The 17,570-nt window shown below is 30.2% G+C and overlaps 1 protein-coding gene across 2 annotated transcripts in view; it reads left to right on the top strand.

Moving 5' to 3' along the window:
- Positions 1-17,570, top strand: part of LOC112688654 (limbic system-associated membrane protein-like) — a 532,509-nt gene that overhangs the window by 84,710 nt on the left and 430,229 nt on the right. Inside the window, exon 1 of one of the 2 annotated variants that reach the window (XM_025561959.1) lies at positions 4,143-4,226. The exons of the other annotated variant lie outside the window; for it this stretch is intronic. Within the exon in view, the coding sequence (XP_025417744.1) occupies positions 4,202-4,226 (25 nt within the window). The 5' untranslated portion in view covers positions 4,143-4,201. Of the gene's footprint in view, positions 1-4,142; positions 4,227-17,570 lie in introns of those variants that run through there. 2 annotated transcript variants of the gene reach the window in all.

A 17,570-nucleotide genomic window follows, 5' to 3' on the forward strand; every position in this document is an offset into this window, starting at 1 on the left:
CTAAAATGTTTGTGCGCCTCATCGGCAAACTATAAAGCGTCAACAATGATAATGATTATTTGGACATTAAACGAAATAGAATTTCGAACATCGTTTTGTCGTTGTCATTTTATTTTATTTTTTTCATTTTTAGCAATATTTAATTAATTTATAATATGAAGTATAGGATTATAGTGAAATAAATTTTGAAAAAATATGAGGCATAACATCATGTGATTTGGTAAACAATTTACAAGTATATTAATCATTACAAATTATCAATGCAAAGTGTGCTATATTCAATGTTCAAATAATCAAAAGTTTTTTAATTATTATTTATGGTTGAACACATTTTGTATGTTAAGCATATAATCAGATTTCAATGACCACCATTGTTACACATATACAACATGTTTTTCTTCAACCATAAAATAAAATACATATTTATATTATATATTTATCATTAGCATTTAAAGATATCTATTTCTTTTTAACCAACCAACATTTTGTTTATTCTATTATTATAATTATTATTATTATTATTATTCAACTAATATTATTTCTTACAATGTATGGTAGTTCTGCAACGATACAAAGCAATATTTAACACTTATTATTTTAAATATTTTAATACACTCTATTAAATATAAATCTGCTATTTATGTGTACAAATTTTTTGTTTTAATTGGAAATACTCGTAAAAACCGATTGTGAATAAATTTACACGATAAATTACTTTCTTTATGTAATACATATTTAATATTATATAAACTTAGTGGAATAAATAAGGTAGGTATGTTGTTAGGAATCATTATTGAATTTAGTTTATACTTGAAATGTTGAGCTAATTGCATTTTAAGAAAGCAATGTTTTCATTTAATTGTTCATTATACAAAGACATAAGTTATAAGTTTTATTTTTAAAGATAAAATAAAAAAAAATATTAAATTTCTTCTGAAAGCCAAGCGTTTGGAATAGGCGGACCATGAGTGGCGTGCTGAAAGAAGCAAAACACGAAAGGTACAAAGAAGACCTCGGCAACGATGGCAAGATAGAGTCAATACAGATATAAAAATGATAAACGAAACAACAAACATCAAGATTTCTACTGACTGCGAAATGTAGAGGGGATTAATAGAAGCTGCGAAAGGCTTTAATAGCCCATAAAATATTTTAAAAAAAGACATTCTTCAAGAGTATATATTATTGACTTATTGAACTCAAAATATTATACAGTACCTATATAAATTAAATTAGTATTTGTGGAGACAGTATTTCTAATTGGTTTGTGAAAATTAAAAATGGTTGGTTTCTTTCTAGGTTATGCGGATTCCAAGAAAAAATATTAAGCAATTTCTAATTTGGAATTTGGGTTATAAAATTCAAAGTTATAATACTGGGATACTGGGAATTTTAACTTCTTTTTTACATTAAATTTATAGCGTCACGTCTTCATATTTTTTAGCGGGATTTTTTTTATAAAGTATTTTAAAGTTTGTAAAAACATCAGTATCATTTTAAAATTTAACTTAGATTGATGATCTTTTCAAATTTTTCTGAAAGGTATGAAATCATATACACCACTGTTTCACTATAATTTTAAAAAGGAACTTGGATTTAAGGAACACGTATTACCTTAATTTATTTATTTAAAAATTGAATATTTTCATTCATTGTTGAATTTTGAATTCAATAAATACAATAATATAAAAAATACAATATTTTTAGCCATACGGACATTTGAATATTTTTCATTTTAGGAACATAATATATTTATTTGTATAAGTCAAAATTAAGGTTCATTTTTTAAGCAATAATCAAATAGTATAATTCTTTGTAAAATATTTTATCAAAAGCAATATTAGCGACTACCGGACTGAATTTAACGCGACTTCCGGGCTTATTTTTCAGTATTTTTCTTTGTTATAAATAAGCAGATACAATCGAAAAGTAACTAATTTCCGTGTCTAATTTTTTATTAGAGAGACACATTAAGAAAATTTTTGTTGCACATTACTATCCGAAAGTTTGATATAAATAGAAGATAACCGTCATTTAAAACTAGTATACATTTTTCAATTGGTTCCGATTCCAAAAATAAAACAAAGAATAATTTAATACAAAATTTATTTTTAATGTTTAACATAATTATTTAAAATACTTTTCCAAAACTCGTTTTATCTGTTCGAAACAAATAGTGATAATATTATTTTAGAAATATTAATGCCTAATATATAAACTTTACGAAAAATATGATTAAAAATTTCAAAATATATGTTTTTTGTTTAATGAAGTTTAATTATAAAATTATTCTTACGAATACAGAATAAATTAACACAATATAGAACTGAATTCTATCTAATTTAGTTTAGAACACGATGGTTGGTATTTCGTATATTGATTTAAAATCTAAGATAGAAATATAATAGACCGTACTCTGCTATATAATGCTAGAGTGAAATGAATTGAAATGAGCGAGTGGGTCAAATCGTGTGCTATTGTCTTAGTATCATGCTCGTATATTTCTTTTTCGATGACGATTTCACATTATTTTGTCTTTCGAAATAAAACTTGGGTGCTTTAAAGTTATCCAATTCGCCTAGAAAACGAATTTCTAAGATATTTAATTTAAGATATTTTCAACGAAGCATCGAGTACATATTTTTATACCTATATTATACAATAATATATGTTAATCTATAAATCAACTATTATAGTACTTGCGCAAATGTTTGGCTGTTTAAATATTAGTGTTCAATTTAACATGTTAATTTAAGACAGAAAGGCAAACTCAACCAGCCGTATCCAAAGGATGTAATTAACGAGGCTGCGAGCAATAAGTTTTCCCAAATCGAAGAGGACTCTTCAATTCCCACGGAGAACCTAATCAAGGGTGAAAATTGTGTGACGTACACACTTGTACGTGCACACATTGAAAGTTATGTACGAAAAAGAATCATACGAAACGTATCGTTATATCGTTATTAACGTAGTGTCGACCATATTTTATTGTGTTTTTTCGGTTTTCATTGTTTCTCCCCATCCCTTCTCCCTCCGGAGTTTCATATTTATTATACGTGTGAAACGTTTTTATGGTGTTTTTACCACCATCGCCGGCGTATTGATCTGTAGACAGACATGTGGATACCAACAGGAACGCAATTATTATCGTTCGTTAAACAACAATATAATAATAATATTCGATGTGCACTTTTATTGTACGGTTTATTTATTTCCACCGTAGCGTTGATCGGGAATAAGGGTTGTACACAACCGGGGTTAAAAACACCGTATTAAAACTATAGCTGCGCATAAGATGTACAATAAGTCTACGGTAAGTTTCTTCGACCCGGGGTTCGGAGCTCGCGTAGTGAGGTAGGAACGCGTCGGAAGTTGATATTAATAATAATAATAATAATAATAATAATAATAATAATATGTTCATGGATGTGGTACGCGTGAACACCATATTGGGCGTACATGATTTTCGAAGGTTTCGAGCACTTTGCCGTCCGATCAAACCGTTACCGTTGATACGTCGTAGTCGACATTCAGTGGCGAACGAAAAGGTGTAAAACGAAAACTTACCGTCCAGTTCACTTGTAAACGCACAATTTGCATTCGTTTTGGGTTTTGTTTGTATTTTTCATTCCATCGTTTGGTCGAACGATCTGCCGCGCGGAAACGTTGCGACGAACCAATCAGTGACGCGTCTGAGAATTCACCTCAGATGTAAGGGAAGTTGACTCCGGCTTCGAGAAAAAAATTACCGATTGTCTACCACTACGGAACGAAATGCGCGCGAGCGAAATCGTCTCCATTTGTGACGAATAATAACAAAAACGATATTGTTTTTCTGTTAACATGTTTATTAAGTTTTGTACCCGTGTTTGAGCCGAGTGCGAAAATTACGCACGTCTTATCAATCACGCGAAACGTTCCGACACGCAACGATCCGATGCGCGACGGAGCGTGTGCTGATAAGGCGCGCAATGTCGTACGGGCAAACGAACTGGTACCCATTGCGTCGGTTGTGTCCATATCCGCCATTTTTTCTTTTGTTTGATTTTAGTTGTGCGTATTTTTTTTTTCACACACATTTTTGTTGTTTTCGATCCATTTTTTTTTTATAATTCTGTTGTCTCGCGCGTTTATTTGTGTATCGGTGAACCGGACTTGTTACTACGACAAGTTATGCACGGAACCGTCTGTTTGCTGAACGATGTCGCGCGATGGTGGTCATCGAGGTAACTATCCTTTGATTATTATAATTTTTGTTATTATCGTTAAATGTTGTATTCATTCGTTGTTATTGTTGTTGTGCATTTCCAATACGGTTTTTATCAGATTGTATCATTAGGTGGACGCCTACATTTAGCAAATTTGTTCGTATTATATAATAATTTATGTTATTATACACACGATTAGGCGCGTACTGGGTCCATTTCCCCACCGGGAAACTGGATATAATTAGGGCCCACTTGCTATAAATACTAAAAGAAATGGTTTTCTACTTATTTCTTACACTAAGACAAAACTATAAAATAACCATAAACCTAAATAATAAACCAAATCCACATTTTGATTTAAGTTCTATAAAAATAAATAAATACACAACAATATTAAAACAATCATTTTTATTTAAGTGATCTTGAATAGATTTTAAATTAAAAATTAAAAATAAATTGTAAAATAATTCATTATACCCTAAAGCAGGGGTGGTGAACCTATGGCATGCGTGCCAAACATGGTACGTTGACTAAATTTTAATGGCATCTGCAAAAATTGAAATCATTAAATTCTGCACAAAAAACATGTATAGTATTTATTAAATGTTGGTTTTAAGAAATTAAAAAAAAAACAATTTATATATGTTTGAAAAAGTACAATATTTCTAATGATTTCATATTTTTCATCAACTTATATTTGTAAAAGCTTAGTCTCCATAACTATAATTAGGATGTTGATGACCTAAAAAACACACAAAAATGCCCTAAACACTTAAAAAAATTACCTTATTAATGCTCAAAAAAACTAAATGAGTAAATGAAAAAAAATGTATTTTTAAATAATAACTTTTATCAGAGATATGGGTTTGATAATGGGTGTAATAGTAATTTAAATTATGAATTATAAATTATAATATTAATAAATAATAGTAAACATTTACATTTTAAGCATTATATAAAATTATTAATTATTAAATTAGTTTCCAAACTTAGGTTTAACACTTACCCTAAAATCTAGTATTTGGTAAAAATGCCCCACATCGTACAAAAACTACGAAAACAACCTAAAAAAAGAAAAAATGATTATAAAATATTGAAAAATTACGTTAAAACACAAAAAAATATATTTATAGCTAATAATGTCTAAAAATGCAAAGTAAAATCAGAATATTCTGCATCAAGAGATCTTGAAACAAATTTTTAGCTAGGATAACCTTATATAGAATCAAAGGGAAAAAATGCAAAAGTCATCAACATCCTAACTTTAGTCATAACAAATTTAATTAAATCGAAGTAAAGAAAGGTTTTGATCGACGAAACAATTGCTGCTCGAGTTTCACTAAAAAAATTAATAAGAGCAATATAATAAATCTGCAATTTGATTTTTATTCTTAGAAAATATCATTTTTTTTAGGCACGTGAACGATTTTCAAAACCTTAAAAAGAAAAACTTGACTCTTGGACCAAAAAAGGTTCACCACCCTTGCTCTAAGGAATACATACCGAACTCATAAATAATATTTGTTGCATAATAAACATGAATAACATTTTTTTTTTTTACATATTATGTTACTGTCATTTTCCTAAGAAAATTTAAAATTATCGTTGATAATTATATATAATGATAATGATAATTATTAGGTAATCCAAGTAATATATAAATCATTTTAATAAACCGAAAGTCAGGGTGTACCGTGTACTCGCATGCCACTTTGTCATATCTAGTTCTCTTGTTATAATTCACTAAAATTCTAAATAAAAATCAAGGGCGTATTTGAGTTGAGGCCATGGGGGAGGGGCGAAACTAATTTTTCTTCAATACAAACTTAAAAAAAATGTACATTACTTAACTCATGTTCCTGTTGCTCATTTGAGTGAAGAAATAAAAATACAAGTACCAAACTGAATTAAATATTTATAATTATTATTAAAATTAATTAAATATTTATATATAATTATTATATTATATATAAATATATTATTAAATATTTATTAATTATTATCTTATATTTAAAATCTATTGTATATAAAATAAGTATTAATAATAACAACACAAATACGAGTAGTTCCTATATTAAAATTGTACCTTCAGTTTGAATCCTGTAAAAAACAACAACAAATAATCATAGTAGAAATAATACCTATCAATTATTTTTTAAAAAGTTTAAAATAACTAAATTTAACTTTTAAAGTACTTAATTTAATAAATATCTAAATAGAAAACATAAGGTTGGTAAGTAGTCAAATAACAAATTCCAAATTTATTTTTTTCATTTTGGCAAATTTGTTGATTGTTTCATCAAGGGATACAATAATATCTTTATGCACATACAGTAAAGCCAAACCTGTCAGTCTATGTTAGTCCTATTACCTATTCTTGATCACCATGTTTTCAATTTATAAAAATATATTTTTGGCCAATATTTGTAAGTTAAAGGAATACGGAAACTAATATTGTCAGTTATTATGATTATTATTTGGCTTAGGTGCTTCTAGGTCTATAAAATCCACAAATATGCATGCATTTGTGCACAAAAAAATGACTAAATATCTATGCTCAACAAAAAGTACCAGCTATTATTTTGTAAAAAAAAAAAGTAGGTGAATAAAATTATTAAGGACTTATATAGGTCTAATAAATAAAAAATACGAGTATACAATATGCATAAATTCGCCAAAAAAATTACTAAACTAGTAAATATGTGGTAAAAAAAGTTTTACTTACTTTAAATTACTTTATATTATCTGATAAATATCTCGGTTATGTTTATAAATGTCCTATAACCGTACAAATATCCGTGGAAGATAATACCACTATTCATTCCATAACCATAAATTACTGAATTTAACTGAAACTACAGGTATCTTTTTGGTAGGGGGCCCAGGCCTTATAATTTTTAAGAGGGCCTACCGGGATTTTTCCGGTATCTCGGTGGGCCAGTACGCGCCTGTACATGGTATACAGTTCACAACTTATTTGCCATCGACATAATTTATATACATAGGTACTTATTGTATCTACCCTTTATTTTATCCATTAGCCTAAACATTGATTTAAACCGGTAACAAACTAATCTGCGAATAGTGTAACAACCTATAAGGTAAAAAAAAAAAAATACATAAAATATGATTTCTAAAAATCTCTCAAGGGAACCTCCTTTATTTCTTATATACCACTAGAATGTATCGGCACGAACATCGTCGTGTACAGGACAATAAAACAATCCCATTCTGCGATTGTCGAATACTCGATACCGCAATAATAACAAGACGCGGGGCATATAAAAATATCACCTTCTCGTATAAGGACAAAGTTAACCCCTACGGGTAAATATAATATAATGAGTGTTAAAATTACATAGTTAATAAAAATAAAAAAATAAATAAATAAACGTATTGGAGTTGAATATTTATTTTTTATTTTACTTTTTTTTTTTGCGCTCATTACACTCGTATACGTTTCTACGCGTATAACGCAGAGTTTTCGGTATAAGTGTGTACGAGTGGGATTGCTGCCAAAGAGATTACACCTAAGGGGCGAAGAAAGAATATAATAAATGCACGTATTTACTACGTCGGAGAGAGAGACAAAGAGAGAACGAGAAGGTATTATTGTGTGGCGAAAAACCAAATACGTTTTTACGTCTTGGTTTATGAACCTCGCTGCCATTCAGTGTATCCCAATCATATTATTCCCAACGAGCGGTTTACGATCCGATGTCATTTGTGTTTTGGCAACCGAGGAAAGGCGAAACCATTTCACACTATCTCGACGTTGAGTTCCACTCCATCCGTTCACCCGTGTGTCACTCGTACGCCCCCGAAACCCGCCCGAATGAACTTTAAACAACAATAATTCGCGCGCACATCTTGTTCAAAAACGGATTAAGATACGCCTAAAGATATGTTATATTAATACATATATATATATATATATATATATATAAAGAAACGAGCTTAACTGCTCGAAACGCCGCAAAATGTGAGTGCTGATGAAGGGGAAAATGTGTAATTCCGATTTTTTTCGCAAAACCGGACGACAGTCGCCGTTGGCCACTCTTCAAATGATTATAAATCTCGTAAAAATCCCTAAAGGGACGTACGGAATTAAATGTTTATCACAGTATCGAAAATATTGACAAGAGCAAATACTCGTGATTTGATCTCAACGGTAAACCCGATAATCGTAAACGACAATTATTGACATTTTTTCTCGGTTTCCCTCTCTCACGAAACGTTAAATTGATTACGAAATATATTTCGTTTTTCATGAAATTAATTTATATGTATATACTTGTCTGAGCTTAATTTGATTGTGGAATTTTGGTTGTAGAGTCGCAAAAGTCTGTATTTTATTTTTATTCTCTTGAATTCTAATGAAATCAATAAACACGTATTACAGATATAACTTTACTCTCTCGTGTTTTAAACGATTGCGTTTCGCAGTAGTTTTTTCTTCTCCATAAAACAATTAAAATGTATTCGTGCTCTGAAGCTTAAAATTCGCAAAACTAAGGGTTGCAAAATTAATATACATATCATTATCTATATCATGATTTACGATGTAAAGATATATACGTTCAATTAATTACTAACAAACAATCCAATAAAAGTATTTATTATTTATATATTTTTAATTAGTAATATTTTGCACGTATCATACAATAGACAGCTGAAAAGAATTTTAAAAAATTAAAAAATTAGATTGTTTACTGAAAGTTGAGAATTCGTTTTCGCTTGTCACATGTAAAACCAATAGTTTTCTAATTCATTTCATAGTTAAAATGTTTACTCAAAAAATGGAACAGTCAAATTTCAAAGAAACAGCGGAGTTGTACATTTTACCAAACATTATATAATTTCATGGGTCTAATATTACAAATTCCTTTTTGACCTGGTGACTTTTTAGTCGAATCGTTTTGTTATAGGAAATATATTTTTAATAATTGTATTCATCACCGACGTGAATGTCTTACGTGAAAGATATAATAACTCAGTAAGAGAAATCCAAAAAGTCGATGTACAGAATATTTATTTTGTGGTTTCGTCCGCTCGGTTTGACCCCAAAATCGACTAATAGTAAACGAAATACGAAAATAGGAGGAGGACAATTTGCAAAATTTGTTTATATCATCTTTGTTACATTACAATATTTCACGCAATGGACATTTATGCTATGCCATACACAATTAGTGCTACCCATGTACTCTCCCATAATAAAAGTAATATTAATAATATTTGATCGTAAACTAACTGAAGGAGGGACCAATAATAGTGGTTGATTGGCACCGATCCGCATTTCCACCAGATTAGTATATTATTACTGCAAGGCCTCGCAAGCCACAATGTGTGCATACACGTGTTATTTTCGGCCGGGCAAAAGCAATTTAAAAGCCAAGTGGAACTTTTATAAGTTTATAACTTTTTATACTCGAAGGATTTTCGTGCAGTAAACGTGAGAAGTATATACCCCTTTGCGTACGCACACCGGATCGTGGTCGTTTCTAAAATGAACTTCTACCGTCATACTCAGCCAATCTTTCTTACTATTTTTCTTTTTGTAACTGTTTGTACGTGTATGTATGTGTGTGTATGAATGACAGGATTACTCACTGGCAACTTCTCAGGCCGAATGTCCCTTCAACCCCTCGAGACTATTGTCAATCGGTTTACTCCATGGTCACCGTATGTTTGCACATGAGGTTTTCTTAACAGTTTTTCCCATCCCTCTCTCCTTATTTTAGTGCGTTTTTTTCTCTCCCTATTATATATTTCTCTCCTTTTATTTATCTGTATCCATATCATTCATTGTCTCTCGTTTCTAACGTGTAAATTTTTATTCGCAAAAGTGTTGATAACCCGGTCCCTGTTGAATTCATTGGCCCGGTTACTTTCTCCGAATTACCAATACAGTTTTGTCCATGAATTTGTTTATCATTAACTTATTTCAAGATTCTCCGTTCTCTGAAGTTACATTAGCAAACTCTCTGTCAGTTCGTGTTGCCTACCATGTCAGGCGTGGCTTCAGGAACCTATTTGGGAGAGGAGGGCGTTCCTAGACAAAGACTTAAATAAAAAACACATAGTTTAAATAATAAACTCTAAACGTCTATTTTTAGTCTTACCAATCAATGATATAGTTTCAAATTAACAAAAGAAGGTGATCGTTTTTTTTTTTAATTTACCATCACGGATTTGTATACTTCTAGTTCTAAATAACATAACATATTATAGGCAAAAACCAGACAACTTCAATTAATTGACTTAGAAATTATTTTTAGAGATGAAGGAAACAATTTAAAAGTTATTACTATGTATAAATAATTATTATATAAATAAAAACTATAAACAACATTATTCTTATACATTTTATTTATTTTTTTAAATTAGTTTTTACTGTTCTTGAAAAGTGTATAGAAATGTAGTTATTTGGTTGTTGCATTGGACCCTTCAATTTGTGCTTGACCGTTTCTAATTTATATTTTATACTTAATTTATTGTAACCGAAAAGTAGGTACTAGTATAAAAATGAATAATATATAATTAAATAAACTCAAATTGACTGTATTCAAGTGGTCAGTTCCTGTTTTGGTATTAATTGTGTTAACATCATCTTATTTTCTTTTTATACCAATATTTCCATTTTTTTGTACTATTCTGTTGCAGATGTTCGTTCTTTTTCTATTATTTTAAATGTATTAATATTAATATAAATGAGAACCAAATAATTTGAAATATTAAATTATAATAATATACATACCTGCTTTGTAAACAAAAACTTGCTAAGTTTTGTTTTTGGATTTCTCATTTTGATTTAAGTAATAAGTATAATAGTATAAATACAGCGGTCAACGTTTAAACAATAAGTATGGAATATGGATTGACTATTGAGTATCAATTGTATAATATATAGTATATATAGAAATATTATATTAATCGTTATTCGTTGGCTATAATAATAAGTGGTATTTTCCCAAAGTTACCGCCACCGTCTTTGATAGTAATACATTAGGACAAATGAACGCAGTCGCTTGTATTTGACCGTGTTCAGAAACTTATTTATAGAAATAATTGGTTAAACATTTCTTATCGCACCATTTCAATCTCACACCGATAACCGATATTTATGCTACAAATTATTTATGGTATTTTATTATAAATTAGTAAATTACACCATGATACATTTTTAATTAATTTTATTATGACATACATACCTACACATTTATTTATTTTATACCAATTTCAAGTATTGATAGAATTAAGGAAACATAGATTTATTATAGAGAACTCTAAGACCTGGGGGAGCTCTCTAGACCCCCCCCCCCCCCGGAGTGCACCTGTATCATGTGGATAATGGACGGTATATTCTCCATAGAAAAAGTTTGCAAGAAAAATAGTGAATTAAAAGTTTAAATTCAAAGAATATATTTTTGGAAAATGGGTAACGGATATACGTTGAATACAATTCTTCGAATAAATGTCTATAAATCAATACATATTTGGTAAAATATATGGGGTGATAGATTGCGGAAAAAAGGTTTTATTACTTTTTTCTAGTTTATTGTTGAAAATATAATAAGTCCTTGGTTGTTGAAATAATTTCAACAATTATGCGAATAAAAAAATACAAAAATATTAAAAATTTAATTAGCTTAACATTATAGCTGGTTGAGTACCTACATAATTTTGATAAAAATAAGGTTTACAAAGAAATATATATTTTATGAATAAAAATTCATTAAACATTGTACATATAGATAAATTTAAATAATTTTGGGCTCTTAGTGGTAGGTATTCTTGTATAATATGTACTTTATAACGAGTTTTAATTTACAAAAAGAACGCTGTAGTTAAATTTTATATTTAATAATGATTTGAAACATTTGTAGTGTACTTTATGCGTTTGACTTTAAAATATTTGTTTTTGATGCTATTTTTAAATTTTTTATTTCTTCATTTTAAATGTTAAATTCACATTATAAAATAAAATTATTAGCTAGTCACACTTTGATAAAAAATATCTCTTCGAAATGACTACCTTGTGGATCATTATCATTATAATTTGATCCGTATCTATTCCGATATGTTTGTAGTATAAATAGTTCAGTATAAATAAAAATTAATTTAAAATAATATATGTTTACCTTGGTTTTTTAAATAAAATATAGGATATGAACTATAATTATACATAAAAATAAATTAAGTATAAATTATACAGACACTAACATGTTCATTTTTTCATGCCAAAAGTACATTTTATTTTTACTTTTCAACTAAACTTTAAATTAAGGAATCATAATAGCATAGTTCCGTTGTATCTATTGATTTAGATGATGATTATTTAACACCAGTGCAATATAGTATTACTCTAATTAATAATCAATAATAAATCGCGTTGAAACTACTAATGTACTATCCAGTTTGATATTTGAATTTCAATCAATTTATTTCAATAAGAAACTATTTTTAAACATTATTTTTTCATTTTTAATGATTCAATACTGTTTATGGCCGAAAAAAATATTTTGATAGTGTTTTTTGTTATAATCAATACACAAATGAAAAATCAATGCATAGAATATTTTAATTGACATAAAACAGACGAGGTGAAAAAATAATCATATCATTGTAGGCATCTTCCACAGTTTAGCCCACAAGCAGCGCGAACAATTGTATTTCTTATGCATAGATTCACGTTTTGATAATCATAATTCCTCAAAACAAATAATATTTGATCAAGTATGATTACTTAAACTATTGACGGTACGATCAGCACGGAAAAGTAAAGCGAATAAAGTGTACGTGGGCAATGTTCATCGTAAGAAATTTCAAATTTCGATAGCAGCATTTAATTATGTTAACGGAGAAAAGAAACAAACTTTCCCAGTTAAATTTCGACTCGATATAATTGCTATTCTTTTTGTTCGTGTATAAAGAGCGCATATTGATTAAGCACTATGTTGCCATGCTAAAATGATACAACTTTAGAGACATAATATTATTGTCATCGTGCGCATCTCACACGAAGGGAATTAAAACACGTATATCGTATACGTGATGGCAAACACTGTCACCAATCACTTCACGTTGGTCTGCGAAACAGAAACAATTTATCGACTTGAGCCCGTTCGATCCATACGACGACGGAAACTTATATATATATACATATATAATACAACACCTTCTATCACCGTTAAACACTCGATGATATAATATATAGCCGTATACATCAAAAAATAATAATATGATAAATATTAATTCTGTTTCCGTTCCGTTTTCGGCACGCGTACGCGATGTACGTAATGTACTACTCGTCTAATCTACAAGTGAAGTCAAAGTAGTGTTAATATTAACTTGGTTTCGTTTTCCACAAATGCACTTACACACACTCAGAGCGCTACTAAATTAACCCTGGTATACTATCCATATACGTTGTTATAATAATATCGCCGTATACACGATGTACAGGGTATCCCGCGAGACTTGACTAATTATTTAAAGTAGCGTGGCGTAATGGGGTTTCATTGTCCCGCCTGCATCGCCTTTAAATATGTAACAATCGTTCAATGTGCTGTATACGTAAAACGTATAAAAACGTGCATAGATCGATCGCGATTTCAGACAAGGTTTGTTCAAGAAACAACCTAGAAGCCATAACTGAATCAACATCCGGCGATGATCGCCCGTTCAAAATATTTAAAATATATAAATATAATCAGGGATCTACCTACACGAAAAATGAATATTGCTTACGGTCGAAAAAATTCAACCCTTTAAAACATTTGGTGCTTAAAAATATACTACGTGCTTACAATAGGTCGACGATAACTCATTTAAAAGCAATAATAATAATAGTTGAACATTGGAAAAGATCTAGGTTCAATATAACATTAGAACTTAAATATTTTGTTTATTGATATAATACTTAATATTTCCCTCTCCCCCGAGTATTTCTTGATCCGACTCCGATATAATTTATTAGCAATTCAAATAATGACAATAATAAAAAAATGTTGAAAATGTTCCTAAAATGTTGTAATATTTAAAGTAAAAATAAATCGTATTTAATTAATTTTTTTTTTTTTTATGTCATTCTACGTATGGCAAATATTCTGAGTGCAGTACGGAATTTCATAAAAAATAGGGCATGCAGGTCGTATGTTCTTCTCATACCGTCGGCAACAAGAGCCCATGTTTTGGTCGGAATTTTCACTAAAATTGCTCCGCATTATAGATTAAACACCCGTTCGGCAGTTTCCTTTGCAAAACACCGTGTAGCCAACCATTATGTTTAATGTTATCTACATGTATCGTAAAAGACAACGGTGGATCAAATATTTTTGGTAATTTTTTTTTCTTCACCTACCACTTCCAAACGTTATAAGAAAAACGTTCATGCGAGTTAATTCGTCCGAACTTTAATATAATGTGTTCCTCTAATTCTCGTTTTCAAACGTGTTTGTGTTTAATATATTGAAAATCATATAATCATAGTAGTAGTATATGCTTCCGGTAGTACTCTTTATGGTCCATAATTTTAATGACCGAACAAGAGTGAAAATGATAACAAATGACCGAATTTCGGATAGAACCTATTGCTAGTTTATTTTTTTTAAACCATACCAGACTGGAAATGTAAAATAATTTTTACCTATCTGCTTACATTTTAGAAACTAAACCGAACTGAAATGATTGTAGTTTAAGCCAGGACCGGACCGAACTAAATCTTCACCTATGTTTAAACGATAAGACCAGACCATGCAAAGCGGCTGGATCGTATACCGAATAATAACATCATACGTGAATTCTTGTTCAATATAAAAATGGTAATATCACCACACTTTCATATTAGAGGTTCAGTATAGTAGTAACAATGCAACATCATTTTTTATTTATAAATATAATTTGTAAACCATTTCGCGTATGAAATATTTATAAACCGTCGATTCCTTTTAATACTTATTTTCACTGCTGTTTTGTGTTTTCCGAATTCCCGAGTTTCATAATTTATGCAAAAATTAAGTTAGGTTCGGCTTAAGGATATATTCAACAAACACCCTCAAGAATAATGCTGAAAATATAATGTTGTAGATTAATATACTATTGTTATATTTTCCACCAACTTTGATAAACGGTATAATTTTATATCTTACCGCATAGTAATAATGATAGTTATTCTCCTGTTAATGAAACAAAAAAAAATGTGATGATGTTGCTAAAATAATATCCAACAATAATATGAAATTTTGGCGTTCATATTTTTCTTTATAATTCACGATAATTATATGTGTATACAATGCTGTATATTCTATTATTTACCTCGTTCATAAGTACAAAATTAGTTTGATGAATATTTATTTTTTCTTTCGAGAGTTTACCTCTTTAGTTGTAATACCAATTATGTTTATTTTAGGTATGTTAAAGAATATATGTTATATACACTTAATCGCACAAAGGCATAAAGTTAATATTTGTTTGGCAATCGTAAATCGTTATTGAAAAAATTATTAAAACAATAATAATAATGTAAATTACGTGGTCTTACAAGAAATTTACCTATACCACGTGTATTATGTTTGTTTGTCTTTAATTTTTCGGTAGGTATTTCAAATACGAGAGTATATATTAATTTTAATCAACAGCCGTAATGGTCGCACATAGTCGACTGAACTGCGACGCGCACAATGCAGATTGCATATAAGATACTGTTTTAACGAACGGAAAATGCGTGTATGGTTATTGTACATCGTTAAATGTAAATTCAATAGTTTGTCAAACGACTAGTGCGTACAGCGGTAACACGAGCGCCGAATGTGAAAACTATTGCCCGATTTCTTGATTCACGCTTTGAACGGCTTCGGGTCGTACTAATAATCGGAGGAGGAAAAAATAAAAAAATAAAAGATAAATAAATATTATCTACTTCTTCGACAAGATCGTACGTTAAAACGGAATAATAATAATAATATGAACGAGTTCAATATCCAATGAATGATTGTATAGGTATTTCGTTCCACATTCGTGTTATGTATATTGGATTCTGTTTCAATAGTTGACGACGAAATAACGATCGTAACGTACTATTTATTTCCCGTTAAGAAAATCTCGGAGCTGCACATCCGAGGTTAGTCATCATCCCCAGTGCACTGTTGCACACCCACCCTTACACCGCCGCCGCTTAAATCCCGGTACCGGTGGTGATCCACATGAGCGGACGTGATTAATTAGTTTTTTCCTCGTGCGTTTCTCAACGCAATCGAACGTGACCGACCCGCGTGCGCACTTCGAAGTGTCAACCGGAACGCCACTAAATGCGGTACAAACCGAATTATCCGATAGTCAAGATTAACAAGCCGCCGGAACGTTAGGCGTTTCACTTATGGTTACGATGCGACAAAAGCCGTTTTCCCGTGTCTGCGTAATATTAAAATGATATTAGTTTCCGGTTTTAACGCATCTACGGATATGCATCAGAAACGTTTCGCTGTTACGTACGTCTGTGACGTTTTCGTAGTATTTTTAAATGTTTGCACGTCTTATTCTGTCGTACGTATATTTTCCAGCATTTAATAAACTTGTTTTCGGTCCCCTGCCCACGAATATGAGAATGTTTCGCAATCATATTTATTTGCGCAGCGCTCAGCGTGTGCATGCGCAATAATATCATTACACTCAGATCGATGATGTTACGGTTTAGAGAGTTTCGGAAAAAAAAAACTTGTACACGATAAAATGTCTTGTAAAATACCACGTGACCCGTTATCGATGCGGCAAAAAATGTTCAATGTTCGCTTAACGTCATCATGTTTTCGGTTTTCGTAATTGTCATCGTCAGGCGAAAAATTAAACTCCGGTGTTAGCGCGCGTTCTGTGCGCAATACCCCGCGACCAATACCTATTGATATCGAATAAATCATCGTGTAACGACGCAAGCAAATCAAATAAAAAGGAAAATAAGAACCCGCGTGTAAATGGCACACTTTTTGAGTGTACGGGACGAAACTAAGCGCGTCGAATTGCACACGACATGCGGGATAAAGTAATTTTTATACACGTTTTGCCGAGAAATAAAAATAAAGTTTACATGCAAAAATACAAATGAAGTCCGACCATTAATCAGGTAAACAATTTCATAAATGGACCGGTGATATATGCAATTGAAAATGTCAATTTGTATTTTTTATGTAAAATAATGATGTTGAAGATGGAAAAGTTTTACAAACAAATATAGAACGTACCCGAATAATTATTATTTGATTGTTATTATTACACTGTCGAACAATGAGTGTAGGAGTAAAGTATTCGGATACAACAGATAAAGTTTTAAAAACGAAAAAGTCAAAAAGCTCACTGGGTCGTAAA

This window comes from Sipha flava, unplaced genomic scaffold, assembly GCF_003268045.1.
Source record: "Sipha flava isolate LNK unplaced genomic scaffold, YSA_version1 3_pilon_pilon, whole genome shotgun sequence".
In the NCBI taxonomy this organism is placed as follows: domain Eukaryota; kingdom Metazoa; phylum Arthropoda; class Insecta; order Hemiptera; family Aphididae; genus Sipha; species Sipha flava.